The 23,457-nt window shown below is 45.2% G+C and overlaps 1 protein-coding gene across 6 annotated transcripts in view; it reads right to left on the bottom strand.

Annotated features, from left to right (window-relative positions):
• Window positions 1-23,457, bottom strand: part of lrrc56 (leucine rich repeat containing 56) — a 243,125-nt gene that overhangs the window by 121,589 nt on the left and 98,079 nt on the right. For all 6 annotated transcript variants that reach the window (XM_072273220.1, XM_072273218.1, XM_072273219.1 and 3 more), the window contains one exon: window positions 15,732-15,828. In XM_072273220.1, coding sequence (XP_072129321.1) covers window positions 15,732-15,828 — 97 coding nt within the window. The remainder of the gene's footprint in view (window positions 1-15,731; window positions 15,829-23,457) is intronic.

Here is a 23,457-nt window from a genome sequence, read left to right as displayed (position 1 = left end):
TTTCCAATGTTTCCACAGCCTTCCTATAGTGAGGAGAACTGGACACAGTACCCCAAGTGTGGTCTAACCAGAGTTTTATAGAGCTGCATCATTACATCGCAACTCTTAAACTCTACCCCTCGACTTATGAAAGGTAACACCCCATAAGCTTTCTTAACTACCCGATCTACCTGTGAGGCAACTTTCAGGGATCTGTGGACATGTACCTCGAGATCCCTCTGCTCCTCCACACCACCAAGTATCCTGCCATTTACTTTGTACTCTGCCTTGGAGTTTGTCCTTCCAAAGTGTACCACCTCACACTTCTCTGGGTTGAACTCCATCTGCCACTTCTCAGCCCAGTTCTGTATCCTATCAATGTCTCTCTGCAATCTTTGACAATCCTCTACACTATCTTCAACACCACCAACCTTTGTGTCGTCTGCAAACTTGCCAACCCACCTTCCACCCCCACAGCCAGGTCGTTAATAAAAATCACGAAAGGTAGAGGTCCCAGAACAGATTCTTGTAGGACACCACTAGTCACAACCCTCCAATCTGAATGTACTCCCTCCACCACGACCCTCTGCCTACTGCAAGCAAGCCAATTCTGAATCCACCTGGCCAAACGTCCCTGGATCCCATGCCTTCTGACTTTCTGAATAAGCCTACCATATGGAACCTTGTCAAATGAGTGCCCTCATTACCATCTCGGGTGACTTCAACCATGTTACCAAGGCTAGAACACTGCCCAACTTCACGCAGTATGTGAGCTGTACAACCAGAGGGGAGAGGACTCTGGATTTGATGTACGCTAACGTTAAGGATGCATACAGCTCCTCTCCCCTCCCCCCACTGGGAAGGTCAGATCACAACCTGGTGCATCTAAAACCCTGCTACGTGCCTCTGGTGAAGAGTAAACCTGCAACCTCGAGGACAGTGAGAAAATGGTCGAAGGAGGCTTATGAGGCGCTCCGGGGTTGTTCTGAGGTGACAGACTGGCAGGCAGTCTGTGAGCCACGTGGAGAGGATATTGATGGGCTCACAGAGTGCATCACTGATTACATCAACTTCTGTGTGGACTGCAATGTTCCGACAAGAACTATCCTTTGTTATTCAAATAACAAGCCATGGGTAATAAAGGACATTAAGGACATCCTGAATGCTAAAAAGAGGGTGTTTAAAGATGGAAATAGGGAGGAGCTGAGGGCAATAGAGAGGGACCTGAAAGCCAGGATCAGGGAGGCTAAAGACAGGTACAGGAGGAAGCTTGAGTGGAAACTCCAGCAGAACAACATGAGATAGGTCTGGAGTGGGATGAGGACCATCACTGGGTTCTGGCAAACTAGCAACAGAGGAGCTGAAGGCAGTGTGGACAGGGCCAACGAACTTAACCTGTTCTTTAACAGATTTGACCCTGCCCATCCCCCACATGAGTCATTTGTTGTCTGCCCCCAACCAACACATATTCCACTCTCCCCTCCTACCCCTCCTCACAGTCCCCCCACCCTGCTCTCATGACTAACCCCTCCCCCACACGAAACCACCACGGTGGGCTTCACGGCTGAACAGGTGAGAAGACAGCTGAAACGTCGCAACCCAAGCAAGGCTGCAGGACCGGATGGTGTCAGTACCAGAGTGCTCAAAGCCTGTGCCCCTCAGCTATGTGGAGTACTTCGCCATGTATTCAACATGAGCCTGAGGCTCCAGAGGGTTCCTGTACTGTGGAAGACATCCTGCCTCATCCCTGTGCCGAAGATGCCGCGCCCCAGCGGCCTCAATGACTACAGACCGGTGGCATTGACCTCCTACATCATGAAGACCCTGGAGAGACTTGTTCTGGAGCTGCTCCGGCCTATGGTCAGACCACACTTAGATCCCCTCCAATTCGCCTACCAGCCCCGACTAGGAGTTGAGGATGCCATCGTCTACCTGCTGAACCGTGTCTACGCCCACATGGACAAGCCAGCGAGCACTGTGAGGGTTATGTTTTTTGACTTCTCCAGTGCGATCAACACTATCCGCCCTGCTCTGCTGGGGGAGAAGCTGACAGCGATGCAGGTGGATGCTTTCCTGGTGTCATAGATTCTTGATTACCTGACTGGCAGACCACAGTACGTGTGCTTGCAACACTGTGTGTCCGACAGAGTGATCAGCAGCACTGGGGCTCCACAGGGGACTGTCTTGTTTTCCTTTCTCTTCACCATTTACACCTCGGACTTCAACTACTGCACAGAGTCTTGTCATCTTCAGAAGTTTTCAGATGACTCTGCCATAGTTGGATGCATCAGCAAGGGAGATGAGGCTGAGTACAGGGCTACGGTAGGAAACTTTGTCACATGGTGTGAGCAGAATTATCTGCAGCCTAATGTGAAAAAGACTAAGGAGCTGGTGGTAGACCTGAGGAGAGCTAAGGTACCGGTGACCCCTGTTTCCATCCAGGGGTCAGTGTGGACATGGTGGAGGATGACAAATACAAATTACAAATACCTGGGGATACGAATTGACAATAAACTGGACTGGTCAAAGAACTACAAGAAGGGTCAGAGCCATCTCTATTTCCTGAGGAGACTAAGGTCCTTTAACATCTGCCGGACGATGCTGAGGATGTTCTACGAGTCTGTGGTGGCTAGTGCGATCATGTTTGCTGTTGTGTGCTGGGGCAGCAGGCTGAGGGTAGCAGACACCAACAGAATCAAAAAACTCATTCGTAAGGCCAGTGATGTTGTGGGGATGGAACTGGACTCTCTCATGGTGGTGTCTGAAAAGAGGATGCTGTCCAAGTTGCATGCCATCTTGGTCAATGTCTCCCATCCACTACATAATGTACTGGGTGGGCACAGGAGTACATTCAGCCAGAGACTCATTCCACTGAGATGCAACACAGAGCGTCATAGGAAGTCATTCCTGCCTGTGGCCATCAAACTTTACAACTCCTCCCTTGGAGGGTCAGACACCCTGAGCCAATAGGCTGGTCCTGGACTTATCTCCTGGCATAATTTACATATTACTATTTAACTATTTATGGTTTTATTACTGTTTAATTATTAATGGTGCAACTGAAACGAAAACCAATTCCCACCGGGATCAATAAAGTATGACTACTACCACTACTACTACTACTACTAAATGCCTTACTAAAATCCATATAGATCACATCTACTGCACTACCCTCATCTATATGCCTGGTCACCTCCTCAAAGAACTCTATCAGGCTTGTTAGACACGATCTGCCCTTCACAAAGCCATGCTGACTGTCCCTGATCAGACCATGATTCTCTAAATGCCCATAGATCCTATCTCTAAGAATCTTTTCCAACAGCTTTCCCACCACAGACGTAAGGCTCACTGGTCTATAATTACCCAGACTATCCCTACTACCTTTTTTGAACAAGGGGACAACATTTGCCTCCCTCCAATCCTCCAGTACCATTCCCATGGATAACGAGGACATAAAGATCCTAGCCAGAGGCTCAGCAACCTCTTCCCTCACCTCGTGGAGCAGCCTGGGGAATATTCCGTCAGGCCCCGGGGACTTATCCGTCATAATGTATTTTAAAAACTCCAACACCTCCTCTCCCTTAATGTCTACATGCTCCAGAACATCAACCTCACTCATATTGTCCTCACCATCATCAAGTTCCCTCTCATTGGTGAATACCGAAGAGAAGTATTCATTGAGGACCTTGCTCACTTCCCACAGCCTCCAGGCACATCTTCCCACCTTTATCTCTAATCAGTCCTACCTTCACTCCTGTCATCCTTTTGTTCTTCACATAATTGAAGAATGCCTTGGGGTTTTCCTTTACCCTCCTCACCAAGGCCTTCTCATGCCCCCTTTTTGTTCTCCTCAGCCCCTTCTTAAGCTCCTTTCTTGCTACCCTATATTCCTCAATAAACCCATCTGATCCTTGCTTCCTAAACCTCCTGTATACTGCTTTCTTCCACCTGACTAGATTTTCCACCTCACTTGTCACCCATGGTTCCTTCACCCTACCATTCTTTATCTTCCTCACCAGGACAAATTTATCCCTAACATCCTGCGCGAGATCCCTAAACATTGACCACATGTCCATAGTACATTTCCCTGCAAAAACATCATCCCAATTCACACCCGCAAGTTATAGCCTTATAGCCTCATAATTTGCCCTTCCCCAATTAAAAATTTTACTGTTCTCTCTAGTTCTATCCTTTCCCACAATAATGCTAAAGGCCAGGGAGCGGTGGTCACTGTCCCCCAGATGCTCACCCACTGAGAGATCTATGACCTAACCCGGTTCATTACCTAGTACTAGATCTAGTATGGCATTCCCCCACGTCGGCCTGTCACAGTATGAACATACTGTGACAGGAATCCATCCTGGACACACTTAACAAACTCTGCCCCATCTAAACCCTTGGAACTAATCAGGTGCCAATCAATATTAGGGAAGTTAAAGTCACCCATGATAACAACCCTGTTATTTTTGCACCTTTCCAAAATCTGCCTCCCAATCTGCTCCTCTGTATCTCTGCTGCTACCAGGGGGCCTATAGAATACCCCCAATAGAGTAACTGCTCCCTTCCTGTTCCTGACTTCCACCCATACTGACTCAAAAGAGGATCCTGCTACATTACCCACTCTTTCTGTAGCTGTAATGGTATCCCTGACCAGTAATGCCACCCCTCCTCCCCTTTTCCCCCGTCTCTATCCCTTTTAAAGCACTGAAATCCAGGAATATTGAGAATCCATTCCTGCCCTGGTGCCAGCCAAGTCTCTGTAATGGCCACTACATCATAATTCCATGTATGTATCCAAGCTCTCAGTTCATCACCTTTGTTCCTGATGCTTCTTGCATTGAGGTACACACACTTCAGTCCTTCTGCCTTACTACCTTTACACCGTTTATTCTGCTTCTCTTTCCTCAAAGCCTCTCTGTATGTTAGATCTGGCTTTACTCCATGCACTTCTTTCACTGCTCTATCGCCCCGGGTTCCATCCCCCTTGCAAATTAGTTTAAACCCTCCCGAACCATGCTAGCAAACCTACCTGCAAGGATATTGCTCCCCCTCGAGTTCAGGTGCAATCCATCCAATCTGTACAGGTCCCACCTTCCCTAGAAGAGATCCCAATGATCCAAAAATCTAAAACCCTGCTCCCTGCACCAACTCCTCAGCCACGCATTCAACTGCCATCTCCTCCAATTCTTACCATCACTACCATGTAGCACTGGCAGCAATCCTGAGAACGCCACCCTTGAGGTCCTGTTCTTCAGCCTTCTGCCTAGTTCCCGAAACCCACACTTCAGGGCCTCATCCCTCTTCCTGCCTATGTTGTTGGAACCAACATGTATCACGACTTCTGGCTGCTTTCCCTCTTGTACCAGGATGTCGTGCACCCGGTCAGAGACATCCCGGACCCTGGCACCCGGGAGGCAACAAACCATGCGGGTGTCCTTCTCACGTCCACAAAATCTCCTGTCTGCTCCCCTGACTATAGAGTCTCCAATGACGACAGCTCTCCTCTTCTCCATCCCACCCTTCAGCACCACAGGGTCAGACTCAGTGCCGGAGGCCCTGCCACCGTGGCTCACACCTGGTCGGTCATCCCCGCCAATAGTATCCAGGACGGTAAACTTGTTATTCAGGGGAATGGCTACAGGGGTGTTCTGCACTACCTGTCTGCTCACCTTCGCTTTCTCCCCTCTGACTGTCACCCAACGACCTGCTTCCGACAGCCTAGGTGTGACTACCTCCCTGTAGCTCTCATCTATGACTGCCTCATTCTCCCTTATGAGTCGAAGGTCATCCAGCTGCTGCTCCAGATTCCTTACACGGTCTTCCAGATCGCCCAGCCGTATGCACTTCTGGCAGATGTGACTCTGCGGGAGAGGGGCGTTCCCCCAAGACTGCCACATCTCACATGAGAGGCACATCACCGTCTCAGGGGACATTGTAAAAACTAACTGTGAGAAAGCTTGTCCTCCGCCTCTCATCGAAGCCTCTTGAGTCAAAGTCTCAAAGTTCCACTCCTTCACTGGACCACTCACTCACTGGCCGCTTTCCACAGGCCGCTCCGCTTGAGCTACCCCTCTGTTTATCCGCAAACACGAGGAATTCTGCAGATGCTGGAAATTCAAGCAACACACATCAAAGTTGCTGGTGAACGCAGCAGGCCAGGCAGCATCTCTAGGAAGAGGTGCAGTCGACATTTCAGGCCGAGACCCTTCGTCAGGACTAACTGAAAGAAGAGCTAGTAAGAGATTTGAAAGTGGAGGGGGGGGGAGATCCAAAATGATAGGAGAAGACAGGAGCGGGAGGGATGGAGCCAAGAGCTGGACAGGTGATTGGCAAAGGGGATATGAGAGGATCATGGGACAGGAGGCCCAGGGAGAAAGAAAAGCGGTGGGGGGGGAAACCCAGAGGATGGGCAAGGGGTATAGTGAGAGGGGCAGAGGGAGAAAAAGGAGAGAGAGAGAAAGAATGTGTATATGTAAATAAATAACGGATGGGGTACGAGGGGGAGGTGGGGCATTAGCGGAAGTTTGAGAAGTCAATGTTCATGCCATCAGGTTGGAGGCTACCCAGACAGAATATAAGGTGTTGTTCCTCCAACCTGAGTGTGGCCACACGTTTTATTTCCACGTCCCATTCCCATTCTGATATGTCTATCCATGGCCTCCTCTACCGTAAAGATGAATCCACACTCATGTGCTTTCTGCTGAGTCTTAGCTATTCAAATCTTGATTGTCTAATCAACGGCTTTCTGCTGATCTACTCAAATCTTGATTGACTTGATTGCACAGACCAACTGCCAGAATCTCTCGAGTCAAAGCCTCAAAGCTCCACTCCTTCACTGGCCCACTCACTCACTGATCGAGTTCACTTTGAAATTTGAGGAGAAAATAAATTCCAAAATGTCAGTACTTCAGTGGAATAAAGGAAATTACAATGGCATGAGAGGGGAACTGGCCAAGGGTGATGGGAAAGAGACACTAGCAGGAAGGACAGAGCTGGAGTTTCTGTGAAAAATGAGGGAAGTGTAAGCCAGGTATATTCCAAACAGGAAGAAATTTTCAAATGGAAGGACACTACCGTGGCTGACAAGTGAAGTCAGAGCCAAAGTAAAAGCAAAAGAGAGGGCATGCAAGGAAGCCAAAGCTAGTGGGAAGACAGAGGATTGGGAAGTTTTTAAAAACTTGCTGAAGAAAACTAAGAAGGTCATTAGGAAGGAAAAGATGAATTATGGAAGGAAGCTGGCGACTAATATCAAAGAAGATACTAAAATCTTTTTTTAAGTATATAAAGGGTAAGAGAGAGTTGAGGGAAGATATAAGACCAATAGAAAATGATGCTGGAGATGCTGTAATGAAAGACACAGAGATGGCAGAGGAACTGAATGCGTATTTTGCAACAGTCTTCACAGTGGAAGATGTCTGCGGTATACCAGATATTTAAGAGTGTCAGGGAAGTGAAGTATGTACAGTGAAAATTACAACTGAGAAGATGCTCAGGAAGCTTAATAGTCTGAGGGTGGATAAATCTCCTGGACCTGATGGAATGCACCCTCGGGTTCTGAAGGAAGTAGCTGGAGAGACTGCGGAGGCATTAACACTGATCTTTCTAGAATTGATAGCTTCTGCCATTGTACCGGACGACAGGAAAATTGCAAATGTTACTCCTCTATTTCAGAACAGTGGGAGGCAGCAGAAAGGAAACTATAGACCTGTTTAGACCTGTTAGCCTGACAGGTAAATTGTGGCTGGTAAATTGTTAGAATCGATTGTTAGGGGTGAGATTACGGAGTAACTGGAGGCACATGACAAGATAGGCCAAAGCCAGCATGGTTTCCTGAAAGGAAAATCCTGCCTGACTAACCTACTGCAATTTTTTGAGCAAATTACAAAGCAGGGTAGACAAAGAAGATGCAGTAGATGTGGTGTACTTGGATTTTCAGAAAGCCTTTGACAAGGTGTCACACATGAGGCTGCTTAGCAAGATAAGAACCCAAGGAATTACAGGGGAGTTACTAGCATGATTACGATGTATGACAATTATTTGGACTACGAGATTAATGGATTTGTGGCTAAATTTAGAACATAGAACATAGAATAGTACAGCACAGTACAGGCCCTCGTGCCGACTCTCAAACCCTGCCTCCCATATAAGCCCCCACCTTAAATTCCTCCATATACCTGCTGATGATACAAAGATAGGCGGAGGAGCAGGTAGTGTTGAGGAAACAGAGAGCCTGCAGAGAGACTTAGGTAGTTTAGTGGAATGGGCAAAGAAGTGGCAAATGAAATACAATGTTGGAAAGTGTATGGTCATGCACTTTGGTGGAAGAAATAAACGGGCAGACTATTATTTAGATAGGGAGAGAATTCAAAATGCAGAGATGCAAAGGGACTTGGGAGTCCTTGTGCAGGATACCCTAAAGGTTAACCTCCAGGTTAAATCAGTTTTGAAGAAGGCGAATGTAATGTTGGCATTCATTTCTAGAGGTATAGAATATAAGAGCAGGGAGGTGATGTTGAGGCTCTATAAGGCACTCGTGAGATCACACTTGGAGTATTGTATGTAGTTTTGGGCTCCTTATTTTAGGAAGGATATACAGACATTGGACATGGTTCAGAGAAGATTCACGAGAATGATTCCAGGAATGAGGGGGTTACCATATGAGGAATGTCTGGCAGCTCTTGGGCTGTATTCCCTGGAGTTCAGGAGATTGAGGGGGGATCTCATAGAAACATTCCGAATGTTAAATGGCCTGAACAGATTAGATATGGCAAAGTTATGTCCCATGGTAGGGGAGTCTAGGACATGAGGGCGCGACTTCAGGATTGAAGGATGTCCATTTAGAACAGGGCTGCAGAGGAATTACTTTTGTCGGAGAGTGGTAAATCTGTGGAATTTGTTGCCACAAGTGGCTGTGGAGGCCAAGTCATTGGGTGCATTTAAGGCAGAGACAGATAGGATCTTGATTAGCCAGGGCATCAAAGGGAAGGCAGGGGAGTGGGGATGACTAGAAGAATTGGATCAGCTCATGATTGAATGGCGGAGCAGACTTGATGGGCCAAATGGCCTACTTCTGCTCCTATATCTTATGGTCTTATGGTCTAAATACAAAGAAAAAAAGCAAACTAATTAATAATAACAAACAATAAATCTTGAGTGCATGAGATGAAGAGTCCTTGAAAGTAAGTCCATAGATTACGGGTACATTTCAGTGTTGGGGAGTGAAGTTTGCCTATCGGCATAATAGGTCTATAGCAGATGCAATCTCACTGACTCGCTACTTGGCTTTGGATAACCTGGACAATAACAATAGCTATGTTAGGTTGCTGTTATTGACTGCAGCTTAGTGCTCAACACAATCATACCCTCAGTTCCACTCAAGAAGCTCCAAAACATAAGCCTCTACCTCCCTCTGCAACTGGATCCTTTGACTTCCTCATTGGGAAATCACAGTCTGTGCAGATCAGAAATAACATCTCCTACTTGTTGACAATCAACCTCAAGGATGTGTACTCTATTCTCTGTACTCCCACGATTGTGTGTCTAGGCACAGCTCAAATGCCATCTATAAATATGCCAACAATACATTTATTGTTGGCACTTGTAGGAGTTCTTAATCTGGGTTCTATGGACCCCTCAGCTAATGGTAGGGATCCATGGCATAAAAAAAGTTGGGAACCTCTGGTTGACAGAACTTCAGATGGTGACGAGGAGACATACAGGCGCAAGATCGATCTGCTGGTTAAGTGGTGTTACAGCAACAACTTTGCACTGAACGTCAGTAAGACTAAGGAGTTGATTGTGGACTTCGGGAAGGAACACACACCAGTTCTCATTGAGGGATCAGAAGTGGGAAGGGCAAGAAATTTCAAGTTCCTGGGTGCCAATATCTCTAAGGATCTATCCTGACGTATTGATGCAATTGCAAAGAAGGCATGACAGCAGCTAGATTTCATTAGGAGCTTCAGGAGACTTGGCATGTCACGAAAGAGTATCGCAAGTATCTACAGATGTGCTGTGGAGAGCATTTTAACTGGTTGCATCATATTCAGGAATAAAGGAGCCACCACATTGAATTGAAAAAGGCTGCAGAAAGTTGTAAGCTCAGCCAGTTCCATCATGGGCACGAGCCTCCCTAGCATCGAGGACACTTTCAAAAGGTGATGTCTCAGAAAGGGGGTATCCATCATTAAGGACCCCCATCGCCCAGGACATGCCCTCTTCTCACTGCTACCATCAAGGAGGAGGTACAGGAGCCTTCAGAAACAGCTTGCTTCCCCCCCCCACCACCGCCATCAGATTTCTGAATGGACAATGAACCCATGAACACGACCTCAGTATTTTCCCCTCTCGTTCTGTACTTCTTTTTTTAAGTTAATTTTCTTTTTATATATATATATATATATATATATACTTATTGTAATTTATAAATTTTATCATATATTGCACAATATTGCTACTGCAAAACAACAAATTTCACAACATATGCCAGTGATACTAAACCTGATTCTGATTCTGGTTCTGAGTTGAGTGAAGTTCTCCCCTCTGGTTCAGGAGCCTGATGGTTGAGGGGTATTAACTGTTCCTGAACCTGGTGACGTGGGTCCTGAATATCCTGTACTTCCTTCCTGTTGGCAGCAGCGAGAAGAGAGCATAATCTGCATTGTGGGGGTCCTTGATGATGGATGCTACTCTCCTGTAACAGCACTCTATGTAGATGCGCTCAACAGTTGGGAAGGCTTTACCCCGATGGACTGTGTTGTATCTACTACTTTCTGCAGGCTTTTCCCATTCAAGGGCATTGCTGTCTCCCGACACTTCCGACACCTGCAACCTCCCCTAGCACATCATTAGGTGTGATGGTTGTTAGCATTACACGTTGTTTTGACGTATTGTACATACGACAAATAAATTAATGTGAATCTGAATCCTTCCTGATCAGTAACTCTGTAACTCCACCTTTCCACCTGACCATTTTCTGTCTTTATTATTTGCTAAACATATAACATGAACACTTGTTTCCCAGTTTTAATGTCCCTGATCTCATTCCAATTCAAAGCATCTCCTAAAATCAGAATCAGAATAAGATTTAATATCACTGGCACATATTGTGAAATTTGTTGTTTTGTAGCAGTGGTACACTGCAATACTTAATAATAAGAAAACTATAAATTACAATAAGAAATACATATAAAATATTAAAGAAAGTGTGCAAAAAGAAAGCAAAAAAAATTTTAAAAAGTGAAGTTCATGGGTTCAATGTCCATTCAGAAACCTAATGGCTGAGGGGCAGAAGCTGTTCCTGAATCATTGAGTGTGTGTCTTCAGCCACATGTAGCTCTGCCCTGATGGTCGTGATAAGAGGATACAAGATCCACAAGTATCCCTGATCCACACTGTCACGTACTCTCGCACACAAAGCATGAAAAATTCATAAAATGCAATTGCAAATTCAAAAATGAAGTGGCCTCAACCACGCTCTGTGTCCTAGTAACACAGCCCGCTGAGGGTCTAAACATCTCAGGGCCTGGGTATAAATAGCTAACCTTACATCCAGTGAATGAAGAAAGATCATTTCCTGCGATGTGAATCAGTGACAAAGAAAATTGTCACCAAGGGAGAGGGGAAAAGGGTTATCCGAATGTTTTCCATACAGGACTGATGGAGCAGAGAATGCATTGTGACAGGGAACTAATGAAGCAAAGACAGTTGAACCTTTAATCAAAAAGCAGTTAAATGTTGAAATAGACTGCACTGCAGCAGACAGGATGTCTCTACAACGGACAGTCAAAACTGTCCAATGCATTGTCGGTATCTGCCTACTTGCCATCAAGGACATATACACAGAAAGGTGCCGGAAAAGGGCCAGTAACATCATGAAGGATCCCACTCACCCTGCTCAAGGACTGTTTGTCCCACTCACATCAGCATCCACATCAGGGCCACCAGCTCGAAAACAGTTACTTTCCCCAAGCAGTCCAGCTGATCAATACTTCAACCCACTAGCCCACCCCTCCACACCCCCAACCACCACTACTTCATCACTTCCTGCCAGAGTCACCCTATGTACAGACACTCCTGTGCCTGGCGTCACTTTACCGACATACAATGCATAAGCTATCTGTGTACTTATATTTATTGTGCTTTTTTATTATTGTCTTCTTTATCTTATTGTGTTTTCTCGTGCTACTTTTGGAGTAAAAGTTATTTATTCTCCTTTATACTTGTGTACTGGAAATTACATTAAACAATCTTGAATCAAAAAAAATTTCAAGGTTCATAGTTCAAAGTAGATTTATTATCACCATATACAACCCTGAGATGCAGTTTCTTGTGGGCATTCATAGTAAATATAAGAAACATGATAGAATCAATGAAAGACCACACCCAACACGACAGATAAACAACAGATGTTCAAAAGACAACAAACTGCAAATACGAATATAAGTGGAGATGTCAGAAGAGCAGAATTGATTTGCGACTACATGGACTATGGAGAAAAGGCAGTCAAATTGTTTCAGATTGATTCATGGATGGGAAGAGCAGTCCAGGCAGTTGACTAGCTTCAAACTGATATAAAGATTCAAAGTACACTTATTATCAAAGAGATTAAATTATACAACCTTGAGATTTGTTTGCTTACAGGTAAACACAAATCAAGAATCCCAAAAAGACCCAATTAAAAGAAAAAAAAATAAAATACCATCACCTGAAGTGCAAGAGAAAGGGGAAAAAAAGACACAAATCAAGCCAGTAACTGAAGCGAACAACAGCATTCTGAACCAAATTGAGACCTCAGATCAAAATCCCATAGCACAATGGAGTAGGCCCAAGGCCTCACTTATCAGTTCATCATATTAGCAGGCACAGAGACAGCAGCCAGGGCTGTCTTCATAGCCTCAGCACCATGGAGAGAGCAGTGACCATCTTGGAGAACAAGCAAGATCGGCTCATGCCTCAGAACCTGACACCTTGTCTTTTCAGTCTGGGCTAGCGTTGAAACTGACCAAACAACGGAACAGCGAAAGGTTCGGATGCCCTGGAGAGGGAGTGAACATCATGGAGAGCGAGCAAAATTGGCTCTCACCTACGATCTGAGCCAGTGTTTAAATTGTGTAAACGGCAGATTGTCCACCGCACTAGTACCCAGCTGCTGTGAAGGGTTCGGGGACTAGATGAAGCCGCCCAGTGATTCACTCCAGGCCCAGATTTCATCGCCTAGTCTGAAGCCACTCTCAAGCTCTTCAAATCAGCTCAATGCCCAGAGTGATCCAATCTCGCACCTGAGCCAGTTGTACAGGCACTGAATCTCCTCTGCCCTGATTTCTCCTCTCGGCACCCAGAGCGATCCAATCTCACCCCTGGGCCAGTTGTATGGGCATCGGAACTTCACTGCCCTGAACTCTCTTCTCTGACTGCATCAATTCTGCATCTCACCATCCTGGCTCAATCCCGAACTCACTTCACCATCACTCATCCCCTCACTGTTTGTGGTGATAATTTAACACTATTCAACTCAGAAAAGCTGTTTTTAGTGGTTTTTTGTCGAAATTCTTGCCTTTTTTTTAAACTACCAGTGAGCTGTCGCCCTTGTTCAGTAGTGCCATCTTAAACAGGTACAAGGATACACGGATATGGCACACACACAGACAGGAGACTTTGCAATATTAAGTCGTCAAGTTTATTGTCATTTAACTATACACATGTAAACCGTCAAACAAGACAACGTGGACCAGGGTGTAAAGCACAGAAGTACACATAGCACACATATAACACACAATAACTTAGGAAAGTAACAATAAAATCCACAGATGAATTACACATAAATAAACAAAATGCATAAATTACATTTTGTAGGGTGCAGAACAAATTAACTGGTGACACTTCAAATGTAATGCGGCTGGGAATTCAGAAGCCTCACGGCCTGAGGAAGAAACTGTTTCCCATTCTGACTGTTCTTGTCCTTATGCATTGAAGTCTCCTGCCTGGTGGTAGAAAGTCAAAGGAGATGCTGGATGGATCGGTGGGGTTCTTAATACTAAGGGGCCTGTGTACACAGTTCTCCTGATAAATGGTCCTCAATAGATGGTAGGGAGACCCCTAGGATCCTCTCAGCTGTTCTCACAATCCTTTGTAGGAACTTCCGGTCTGATGCTCTGCTGCTCCCATACCAGATGGAGATGCAGCTTGTCAGGATGCTCTCAGTGGTGCTTCTGTAAATTGCAATTAAGATTGGGGTGGGGCAGATGTGGGAGAGCCTTGTTTACCTCAACCTCCTTCAGAAGTGGAGGCACTTCTGTGCCTTCTTGTTCAGGGAAGAGCTATTAAGGGACCAGGTGAGGTCATCTGTGATGTGAACTCCCAGGAACTTGGTGCACTTAACTCTCTCTATAGAGAAGCCATGTATGCAGAGGAGGATGGTTCATTTGCAACTTCCTGAAGTCCACAACGTTTCTGTGGTCTTCTCCACAATCAGACTTAGGTTGTTATTCTCACATCAGTCGCTTCACTTCCTCTCTTACTCTGACTCCTCATCATTGTTGATGAGGCCAACCACTGTTGTGTCATCCACAAACGTTTGAGCTGAATCCTGTGACAGTCATGGGCCAGCAGTGTGAACAGCAGCGGGCTGAGTACACGGGCCTGGGGAGTGTCTGAGTACACCTGAGTACACAGCCCTTGAGAGCACCTGAGTACACCTGAATACACCTGAGTACACAGCCCTGGGGAGCACCTGAGTACACCCGAGTACACAGCCCTGGGAAGCACCAGGGAGCACCTGAGTACACCTGAGTACCCAGCCCTGGGAAGCACCAAGGAGCACCTGAGTACACAGCCCTGGGGAGCACCTGAGTACACAGCCCTGGGGAGCATCTGAGTACACAGCCCTGGGAAGCACCAGGGAGCACCTGAGTACACAGCCCTGGGGAGCACCGGTGCTCAGTGGAATGGGACTGAGCAACTAAGCAGGCAATAAATGCTGACTTAACTGGCAAAGCCCACATCCCGTAAATGAATAAAAAAAAAACACGGACTGACTGTGGCCTTTCTGTTAAGATGTCTAGGATCTGGTTGCAGAGGAAGGTGTTGAGACCCAGCAAGGACAGTTTCTGCACCAGTTTCTGGGGTATGATGGACTGAAGTCTATAAACAGCAGCCTGGCATATAAGTCCCCATTTCCCAGGTGGGCCAGAACAGAGTGGAAGAGTTTGAAATGCAGCAGCAAAGAGCTGGCAAAACATCATGGAAAGAATAGCCTCCCCTCTGCTGTGAACATTGATATTGTAAGGACTTAAATATGTTGCTGACAGGAACTTGTGGATCCAGTGGGTCTAGGCAGTGTCCAATTAATCTGAGTGAATTCCTGATCATGAACACTGTCACAAAGCAATGGTAAACAGCAAGTTAGCCGGTCCTTCGTCTCTGCCCAATTCCAGTTGTTTCCTTCACTCAGTAACAGAGTCATATCCAGGGCAGAAATGGCTAATACCAGGGGTCATAATTTTAAGGTGCTAAGGGGAATGTCAAAGGAGGCTTTTTGTTTACACAGAGAGCGGTGGGTACATGAAATACCATGCCGGGGTGGTGGTAGAGGCTGTTAGATGGGCAGATGGATGATAGAAAAATGGAGGGCTGTGTGGCGGAGAAGGGTTAGATTGATCTTAGCATAGGTTAAAAGGGCGGCACAACATGGTGTGCTGTAATTTTCTATGCTCTGACCAGTTATAACCTCAAAGTTTCAGGGTGCACATCACCTTTAGAGAAGAGAAAGCAGGAATTCCATCCAAGTCTGTTAGTCCAGAGCGAGCCATCCAGAGCACCTGGAGGTTGGTTAATGATGTTCCGAGGTCCCTATACATTGACAGAGAAAATGGAAAATCAATTCCTTCTATTTGACAAGTTTTCAGCCATTGTAACTTAAATATAACTATATTAACTTGCTGAAAAACTAACAAAACTCATTCTGGAGGAGTAATTATTGGAAACTATTCAAGAGAGCTCATACCAGCATTCTCATTGCTTTACCAAGACCAAGCTAATGTGTTTTTATAGAAAGCTGCTCCTGGTTCAGGATGTTCCACAGTGAATTCCACAGTCAATTCACTGGCTTTGAAGCACAGAGAACAATAATAGCAATAACAACAATCACACAACCTCTAACATAAGGGAGACAGAACAAGGTCATTTCCACTGTTTACAGAGCTGTTGGGCAATAGGTTAATGATAGGAGTTGGAGAGAAAGAAAAGACAAACAGAAAAATGGAAAATCTGTGAAATTTAGTAAGCGCTCCAGCTCTGGGCCTATATTCGCTGAAGTTTAGAAGAATAAAGGGAAATCACATTGAAGCATATTGAATATTGAAAGGCCTAGATAGAGGAGATGTGGAGAGGAAGTTTCCTATCGTGAGGGAATCTAGAACCAGAGATCAGAGCCTCAGAGCCTCAGAATAGAAGGACATCCCTTTAGAACAGATGAGGAGGAATTTCTTTAGCCAGAGGATGAATCTGTGGAATTCATTGCCATGTATGGCTGTGGAGGCCAAATCATTAGGTATATTTAAAGCAGAAGTTGATAGGTTCTTGATTAGTCAGGGCGTGAAAGGTTACAGTGAGAAGGCAGGAGAATGAGGTTGAGAAGGTAATAAATCAGCCATGATTGGATGGTGGAGCAGACTCAATGGGCAAAATGACCTAATACTGTTCCTATGCCTTATGGTCAAAGGGAGAAGGCTGGGAGTACCACACATCAAAGTTGCTGGTGAACGCAGCAGGCCAGGCAGCATCTGTAGGAAGAGGTGCAGTCGACGTTTCAGGCCGAGACCCTTCATCAGGACTAACTGAAGGAAGAGTGAGTAAGGGATTTGAAGGTTGGAGGGGGAGGGGAAGGCTGGGAGTACCAATCAGATCTGCCACACAGCGTGCAGTGACAGAAAACACAAACGGGAGAACTAGACAGTTTGGATACAAAGAGAAGAAACAAGGTATCTGAATTCACCGAATGCCTATAATGGCAACATGTCCAGAGGAAAGAAGAGGTGCTGTGGGCCTCACTAGAACTTTGCAGAAGGCCCCAGAGATGTGGAAGTGGCCTGGAGAATTAAAGCAATAGGTACCTGGAAGTTCAAGGACTAAGCCCACAGACTGAAGGATTAGGTGACCATTTCATTGAGCACCATCTTCAGGTTTCACACAGGCTTTTGGTCTCCTCCTTCTCTGTAATTACCCTCATTAAAATATAAAATTATGAGGGTATAAATAGGGTAAATCCAGCAGGCTTTTTCCACTGAGGATGGGTGAGACTAGAAGTAGAGGTCATGGCTTCAGGGTAAAAGATGAGTTGTTTAAGGGGAACATGAAGGAGAATTTTTTCACCTAGAGGATGGAACGAGCTACCAATGGAAGTGGTGGACGCAGGTTTGATTTCAACATTTAAGAGAAGTTTGGATAGGTACATGGACGGGAGGATTATGGAAGGAGATGGTCTAGGAGCAGGTCAATAGGATACTTAATAGCTCAGCATGGACAAGACGGGCCAAAGAGCCTGTTTCTGTGCTGTAGTGTTCTGAAACTTTATGAATCTATTAACCCTGCAATTTGTAAACAGCATTTCTCGTGGCAGGCATGGGACTTGCAGTGACAATCCCCCATGCTGCCCATTGCTCCCCAGCTCTTTCGGCAATTTAAAGCTAATACCTTTGACCTGCAATGTGAAGTTTTTGCTCAGATGCTACTGATCTGTTGAGTATTTTGAATGCTTTCTATTTTTTATCAGGATGGGATAAACAACAGTAAGTTTTGGTGATAAATAGTGGTAAGATCATATCCTTCAAAGAGTTTCACAGGGTTGTTCAACTAGATCTGAAGAAGCAAAATAAATATAAGAGATTCTACAGATGATGGAAATCTTGAGCAACACAAACAAAACCTCTTTCCATTCCAACGTGGCCATGGCCTCCTCTATTGTCAGGTGGAGGCCACTCAGATTGAAGGAGCAACATCTCATATTCCATCCGGCTAGCTATGGATTTCAGCAAGGCATTTGATAAGGCACCCCATGCAAGGCTTATTGAGAAAATAAGGAGGCATGGGATACAAGGGGACCTTGCTTTGTGGATCCAGAAATGGCTTGCCCACAGAAGGCAAAGAGTGTTTGTAGATGGGTCATATTCTGCATGGAGGTCGATGACCAGTGGTGTTCCTCAGGAATCTGTTCTGAGACCCTTATTCTTCGTGATTTTTATAAGTGACCTGGATGAGGAAGTAGAGGGATGGGTTAGTAAATTTGCTGATGACACAAAGGTTGGGGGTGTTGTGGATAGTGTAGAGGGCTGTCAAAGGTTACAGTGGGACATTGATAGGATGCAAAACTGGGCTGAGAAGTGGCAGATGGAGTTCAACCTAGATAAGTGTGAAGTGGTTCATTTTGGTAGGTCAAATATGATGGCAGAATGTAGTATTAATGGTAAGATTCTTGGCAGTGTGGAGGATCAGAGGGATCTTGGGGTCTGACTCCATAGGACGCTGAAAGCAGCTGCGCAGGTTGACTCTGTGGTTAAGAAGGCATGTGGTGTATTGGCCTTCATCAATCATGGGATTGAGTTTAGGAGCTGAGAGGCAATGTTGCAGCTATGTACTGTATATAGGACTCTGGTCAGACCCCACTTGGAGTACTGTGCTCAGTTCTAGTCGCCTCACTACAGGAAGGATGTGGAAACCATAGAAAGGGTGCAAAGGAGATTTACAAGGATGTTGCCTGGATTGGGGAGCATGTCTTATGGGAATAGGTTGAGTGAACTCGGCCTTTTCTCCTTGGAGCGACGGAGGATGAGAGGTGACCTGAAAGAGGTGTACAAGATGATGAGAGGCATTGCCCATGTGGATAGTCAGAGGCTTTTTCCCAGGGCTGAAAGGCTAGCACAAGAGGGCATAATTTTAAGGTGCCTGGAAGTAGGTACATAGGAGATGTCAAGGGTAAGTTTTTTACGCAGAGAGTGGTGATTGTGTGGAATGGGCTGCTGGCGGCAGTGGTGGAGGCGGAAATGATAGGGTCTTTTAAGAGACTTTTGGATAGGTACATGGAGCTTAGAAAAATAGAGGGCTATGGGTAACCCTAGTAATTTCTAAGGTATGGACATGTTCAGCACAACGTTGTGAGCCGAAGAGCCTGTATTGTGCTGTAGGTTTTCTATGTTTCTTTGTTTCTAGTCTCCAACTTGAAGGTGTAAACATTGATTTCTCTAAATTCCAGTAATTTCTTCCCCTTTCCCTTCTCTTGTTTTTGCATTCCTCAATCTTGTTCCTTTCTTACCCCTTCTTTTCTTCTCACCTATCCATCACTTGCCTCTGGCTCCCCTTCCCTTTCCCTTTCGTCCATAGCCCACTCTCTACTCCTATCAGATTCCTTCTTCCTTAGCCCTTTAGCTTTTCCACCTATCACTTCCCAGCTTCTGACTTCACCTAGCCACCCCCCCACCCCCCACTCATCTGGTCTCACCAATCACCTGCCAGCTATCCCCCTCCTTAACCTTATTCTGGCTTCTGCTCCTGTCCTGATGAAGAGTTTCAGCCCAAAATATCAAATGTTTATTCTGCTCCGTAAATGTTTCTGAGTTCCTCCAGTATTTTGTATGTGTGATGCTGAACAAAGAGACGGATTTTAGGCCCACTATGAAAAGATGCTACCTTTGCCAATAAGTATCCCTTAGCATCACAATGCACATCTGATGTGCAAATCTCTAGAGTGGGCTTTATATCCAGAGTGCTTGGAATTAATAGGTGACTCACAGGGACATCAATATGCAGCATGAAGGCAATAAAAAAAACAGCTGAACCCATCAATATCACTCAAATCGAACAGAACGTTAAAGACGTGAGTGCAGCCATAACAGCACTCAGCCTTTCTCCACTGATTTATAGATTATTGTTTTGTTAATTACAGTACAAAAGGACAGCCTATAAAGACTGAATTTACAGTGCCTATAAAAAGTATCCACCCCCCTCCACCCTGGTAAGGTTTCATGTTTTATTGTTTTACATCACTGAATCACAGTGGATTTAATTTGGCTTTTTTGACACTGATCAACAGAAAAAGACTATTTTGTGTCAAAGTGAAAACAAATTTCTACAAATTGGCCTAAATTATTAAACACAAAGTAATTGATGGCATAATTATTACGTCCTTCAAGTCAGTATTTAGTAGATGCACCTGTGGCACAATCACATCCTTGAGTCAATGTGGATAGGCCTTCATCAGCTTTGCACATCTGGACACTGCAAATTTTCCCCATTCTTTACAAAACTGCTGAAGAGCTGTCAGATTGCTTGGGGATCATGAGAAAACAGCCAAAAATTGGATTGAGAATTGACTTGGCCACTCCAGGACATTAACTTTATTGTTTTTAAGCCATTCCTATATAGCTTTGGCTATATTCCTCCAGAATTTCCCTGATCCTGATGCATTCATTTTGCCCTCTACCTTCACATGCCTACCAGGGACAGCTGCAGAGAAGCATTCCCACCGCATGATGCAGCCACCACCAAGCTTCACTGTAGGGATGGTGTGTTTTTGATGATGTACGGGGTTTGGCTTATGCCAAACATAGTGCTTAGTCTAATGGCCAAAAAGCTCAATTTTGGTTTCATCAGATCATAGAACCTTCTACCAGCTGACTTCATAGCCTCTTATATCCCTTCTGCCAAACTCTAACCAAGATTTCATGTGAGTTTTTTTCAACAGTGGCTTACTCTTTGCTACTCTCCCATGAAGCTGCAACTGGTGAAGCACCTGGGCAACAGGTTTTGTTTGTGCAGCCTCTCTCTCATCTCAGCCACTGAAGCTTGTAACTCCTCCAGAGTTAAACTGTAAGACCATAAGACATAGGAGGAGAATTAGGCCATTCAGCCCATCCAGTCTGCTCCATCATAGTTGATCCCAGATCCCACTCAACCCCATACACCTGCCTTCTCGCCATAACATTTGGTGCCCTGACCAATCAAGAAACTATCAATTTCTGCTTTAAATATACCCACAGTCTTGGCTTCCACAGCAGTCTGTGGCAGAGTGTTCCACAGATTTACTACTCTCTGACTAAAAAAATCCCTCCTTACCTCAGTTCTAAAGGGTTACCCCTCAATTCTGAGGCTGTGCCCTCTAGTTCAGAACACCACGAACATAGGAAACATCCTCTCTACATCCACCCTGTCTAGTCCTTTCAACATTCAGTAGGTTTCAATGAAATCCCCCCCGCATTCTTCTAAATTTCAGTGAGTACAGGCCCAAAGCTGCCAAACTTTCCTCAAATGTTAACCCCTTCATTCCCAGAATCATCTTCGTGAACCTCCTCTGGACTCTCTCAAATGAGAACATATCCCTTCTGAGATATGGGGCCCAAAACTGTTGACAATATTCCAAGTGTGGCTGATCAGTGTCTTATAAAGCCTCAGCATTATCTCCTTGTTTTTATATTCTATTATCAGCATTATCTCCTTGTTTTTATATTCTATTATCTTTGAAATAAATGCCAACATTGCATTTGCTTTCTTTACTACAGACTCAAACTCTAAATTAACCTTCTGGGAGTCTTGCAAGAGGACTCCCAAGTCCCTCTGCACTACTGATGTTTGAATTTTCTCCCCATTTAGATAATAGTCCGCACTGTTGTTCCTTTTACCAAAATGCAAAAATGTATTATCATATGTTTTCCAACACTGTATTCCATCTGACAAATTTTTGCCCATTCTTTCAATTTGTCTAAATCCTTCCATAATCACATTGCTTCCTCAGCACTACCTACCTCTCCACCTATCTTTGTATCATCTGCAAACTTTGCCACAAAGCCATCAATTCCATTATCTAAATCATTGACAAACAATGTGAAAAGTAACGGTCCCAATACTGACCCCTGAAGAACACCATTAGTCACTGGCAGCCAACCAGAAAAGGCCCCCTTTATTCCCACTTGCTGCTTCCTGCCTGTCAGCCATTCCTCTGTCCATGTAAATATCTTTCCTGTAACCCATGGGATCTTATCTTATAAAGCAACCTCATACGTGGCATCTTATCCATAAGACCATACGACACAGGAGCAGAATTAGGCCACCTGGCCTATTGAGTCTGCTCTGCCATTCAATCATGGCTGATCCCTCTTTTTTTCTCCTCCTCAACCCCAGTTCCCAGCCTTCTCCCTGTAACCTTTGAAGCACGTCCAATCAAGAACCTATCAATCTCTGCCTTAAATACACCCAACGACCTTTCTGTTGCCTTCCTCCTTTCTTAAAGAGTGGACTGACATTTGCAATTTTCCAGTCCTCTGGCACCATGCCAGAGTCCAATGATTTTTGAAAGATCATTTCAAATGCCACCACAATCTCTAACACTACCTCTTTCAGAACCCTAGGGTGCAGCTCATCTGGTCCGGGTGACATATGTACCTTTAGGTCTTTCAGCTTTTTGAGCACCTTCTCTCTTGTAATAGTAACTGCACCCACTTCCCTTCCTTCAATGTTAGCATATCTTTTCTAAGATGAGGGGCCCAAAACTGTTCACAATACTCAAGGTGAGGCCTCACCAGTGCCTTATAAAGCCTCAGCATCACATCCCTGCTCTTGTATTCTAGACCTCTTGAAATGAATGCTGACATGATATTTGCCTTTCTCACCACCGACTCAACCTGCAAGTTAACCTTTAGGGTGTTCTGCACAAGGATTCCCAAGTCCCTTTGCATCTCAGATTTTCAGATTTTCTCCCCATTTAGAAAATAGTCCACATGTTTATTTCTAATACCAAAGTGCATGACTATGCATTTTCTAACATTGTATTTCATTTGCCAATTTCTTGCCCATTCTGCTAATCTGTCTAATTCCTTCCGTCATCATCATCATCATGTGCCACACTCTGCCAGAGCCTCGGCAACCACCCTCTTCCACTGCGCCCTGTCGGCAGTCAAACCTCTTGCATCTCTGGCGGTGAGGCTGGTCCACTTCTTGATGTTGTCGATCCAGGTTGTCCTCTGTCTGCCTCAGGAGTGTCTTCCTTCTACTCTGCCTTCAAGCACAGTGCGTTCCAGTGCGTCATCAGCTCTTGAGATGTGTCCAAAATAGCGAAGTTTCCTTTGGGTAACGGTTTCCAGAAGTATTGGTTTCATACCAATCTTTTCTAGGACGAAATTGTTGGATCTCCTTTCTGTATCTAACTGTTTTCTCAACACTAACTGCCCCTCCACCAATCTTCATATTACCTGCAAACCTGGCAACAAAGCCATCTATTGCATCATCTAAATCATTCATATACAGCATAAAAAGTGGTCCCAACACTGACCCCTGCGGAACACCACTAGTCACTGGCAAGCCAACCAGAAAAGGATCCTTTTATTCCTACTCACTGCCTCCTACCAATCAGCCAATTCTCTAACTATGTTAGTAACTTTCCTGTAATACCATGGGCTCTTAACTTGGTAAGCAGCCTCATGTGTGGCACCTTGC

This window comes from Mobula birostris, chromosome 11 (genome assembly GCF_030028105.1).
Source record: "Mobula birostris isolate sMobBir1 chromosome 11, sMobBir1.hap1, whole genome shotgun sequence".
NCBI lineage: Eukaryota > Metazoa > Chordata > Chondrichthyes > Myliobatiformes > Myliobatidae > Mobula > Mobula birostris.
The sequence above is the reverse complement of the archived record's forward strand: the minus strand, read 5'-3'. Positions and strand labels throughout refer to the sequence as shown.